Consider the following 2516-nt stretch of genomic DNA (forward strand, 5'->3'; position numbering starts at 1 on the left):
GGCTTGGCCAGCTGTCTGTGGCTCATGCCCCACCGGCGCCCTCCCCAGGTACATCGATTACTTCAGTGGGCTGCTGACCGGTGCCATCAAGATGAACAACAAGCCTCTCTTCCTGCACCACGTCATCATGCACGGCATCCCCAACTTCGAGTCCAAAGGCGGTGAGGCCCCCCACCCGTCTGCTCCCCTCCCGGCACAGGTGTTCAGGCCGGGGGTGGTGACATCCTTTTCCCAGCATGAGAAATGCTCCCCACCCCGTGTCGGGACCTAGCGTAGACAGGACTCCGGCACCGCTGCGGCTCCCTTCCCAAGGCTCAGCCCTGCCTTGGCCCTTGCAGGTTGCCGCCCCTTCCTCAAGATCTACCAGGCCATGCAGCCCGTCTACACCTCCGGCATCTAGTAAGTAGCCCCCGACATGGGGTAAGGGCCCCCCGGCTCCAGGGTAGATGGGGTCTTGCCTGTCCTGTCTGGGGCAGAGCCATTCTGGGCCTGGTCGGGCCCTGGTGGCATGGGCTCAAGCCCCGCGCTCCCCTCTGTGCCCCCAGCAACGTGCAGGGGGACAGCCAGACCAGCATCTGCATCACCATCGAGCCCGGCCTGCTCCTGAAGGGCGACATCCTGGTAAGCCGGAGCCCCCCGTGCACACGCCCGGGGTTGGGGGGGACAAGGAGCTTGGGGAGGTGTCCCTGGGGTTGATCCCTGCCCTCTGCTTTCCCCGGCCCAGCTGAAATGCTACCACAAGAAGTTTCGCAGCCCGACGCGGGACGTCATCTTCCGCGTGCAGTTCCACACCTGTGCCATCCACGACCTGGCCGTCGTCTTCGGCAAGGACGACCTGGACGAGGCCTTTCGAGGTAGCGTGGGGGAGCGGGGCACGGGCTTTCTCCATTTTCGTGTCGCTGGCTGCGCCCAGCTCCGTCCGTGGCGGCCGGGGTCTCTTCGTGGGAGGGACGGTCCGGCACCTCCACCGTGGCTGAGCCGTGTCCCCAGGTAGACCTGGCCGAGCTCTCGGCCGCCGCCACGTCCGGGGGCCACGCGTCTCACGCGGATGCCGTGTTCTTGTTGCAGACAACCGGTTTCCGGAGTACGGGAAGGTGGAGTTCGTCTTCTCCTACGGCCCGGAGAAGATCCAAGGTGGGCGCCGTTCCCGGGGCGCGTGGGTCCTGCCGGGCGCCGTGGGGCCGGCAACCTGGCTGGGATGCCTGCACAGGGTGACCCCGGGGTAGGGGTCCAGCCGGCGCGTCCGCTGACTTCCCCTTCTCGCTGCCGCAGGCATGGAGCACCTGGAGAACGGCCCCAGCGTCTCGGTGGACTACAACACCTCGGACCCCCTCATCCGCTGGGACTCCTATGAGAACTTCAATGTCCGGCGCGAGGACAGCACGGAGGGTGGGTACTGCGTTGGGGTCGCGCGTGCCGCACGGGGGCGGTCTCGGGGTGCTCTCTGCAGCTGGGGGGCTGACATGCAGACATCCGGGGGCTTCGTGGCAGAGGTGCGTCCCTTCGGTGTGCCCTACGTCCCCCGCGGGGCAGGAGCAGCCGGTCTGGGTGCCCAGCCCCAGCCCTGTCCGGCGGCCGGGGCGCGTGGGTGCGGGCAGCTGGCCCGGAGCCGTCCCACGTGCCGGCAGCCGGGATCAACACGGCCCCGTGACCGGCGGGCGCGGGCGTGTGACCGCCGTATCGGGTGCCCGCCGGGGGGGACAGCGTGGGTAGGAGCTGAGGACGTGTCGGGTGAGGGGCAATTTTGGAAGCCGCTTGGGAGGCGGGGGGGCTGCAGGCCAGGCTCTCCCCACGGCTGAACTGTGCTGCCCAAATCGTGGGTTCAATCCCAAGTCTCTGACAGAAGGTATTTTGGGACTGGGCTTTGCTGAGAGCTGCTTTATGGTGAAATAGCTTCCCTCCAGTTCTGCGAAGGTGGAAGGGAGCTACGAGGCCACGTATAGCTCAGGCAGGATCCTAAACCACCTTGGTCAAGCGTTGGCCCCACCTGTTCTTGATAATGTCCAGGGATGGAGAGTCCACAGCCTCTCTGGGCAGTCTGGTCCGAGGCTTGACCCACTCTCAGAGTTAGGAAGCCTCTCCTCCTCTCCTGCCTCAGTTTCCCCTGCTGCAGCTTGAGGCCATTGCTCCTATGGCTGCAGAGAAACGCCCATCCTGGTCCTTTCCGGTTCTCCAGGCTGCGTCTCTGCTAGAGCCTGGTGTGAAATAACCCTCCCGGGAAGCTGCAGGCAGCTCCGTGTGCGCGGCCCGGCTGCCTGGTGCTGTCTGGCTGGAGCAGGGCTGGGACCGCAGCCTGGCGGGGTTGTCGGTGCTGGCAGGGCTCGGTCGGGGGGAGCCCGCCCCGGGCGCTCTCTGGGGCCGCACGTCATCCCTCGTGGGCTGGAGCTGGGGGGTCGCGGTGTGGAGCGGCCAGGCGGGTTCGGTGCGGGACGGGCTGCGATGCTGCGGCAGAGCCGGGAATCAGCAGGGAAGGAAAAGGCTGTTTGCGGGGGGAGGGGGTCACGAGCGAGATGCGA

The 2516-nt window shown here is 66.8% G+C and overlaps 1 protein-coding gene across 1 annotated transcript in view; it reads left to right on the plus strand.

Annotated features, from left to right (window-relative positions):
- TNS1 (tensin 1) overlaps positions 1-2516 on the plus strand; it is a 48707-nt gene that overhangs the window by 10077 nt on the left and 36114 nt on the right. Inside the window, 6 exon segments of the mRNA XM_019554035.1 lie at positions 12-161; positions 339-399; positions 546-621; positions 725-854; positions 1069-1134; positions 1273-1389. Coding sequence (XP_019409580.1) covers positions 12-161; positions 339-399; positions 546-621; positions 725-854; positions 1069-1134; positions 1273-1389 — 600 coding nt within the window.

Source organism: Crocodylus porosus, unplaced genomic scaffold (assembly GCF_001723895.1).
Source record: "Crocodylus porosus isolate Cpor-Errol unplaced genomic scaffold, CroPor_comp1, whole genome shotgun sequence".
In the NCBI taxonomy this organism is placed as follows: Eukaryota; Metazoa; Chordata; order Crocodylia; family Crocodylidae; genus Crocodylus; species Crocodylus porosus.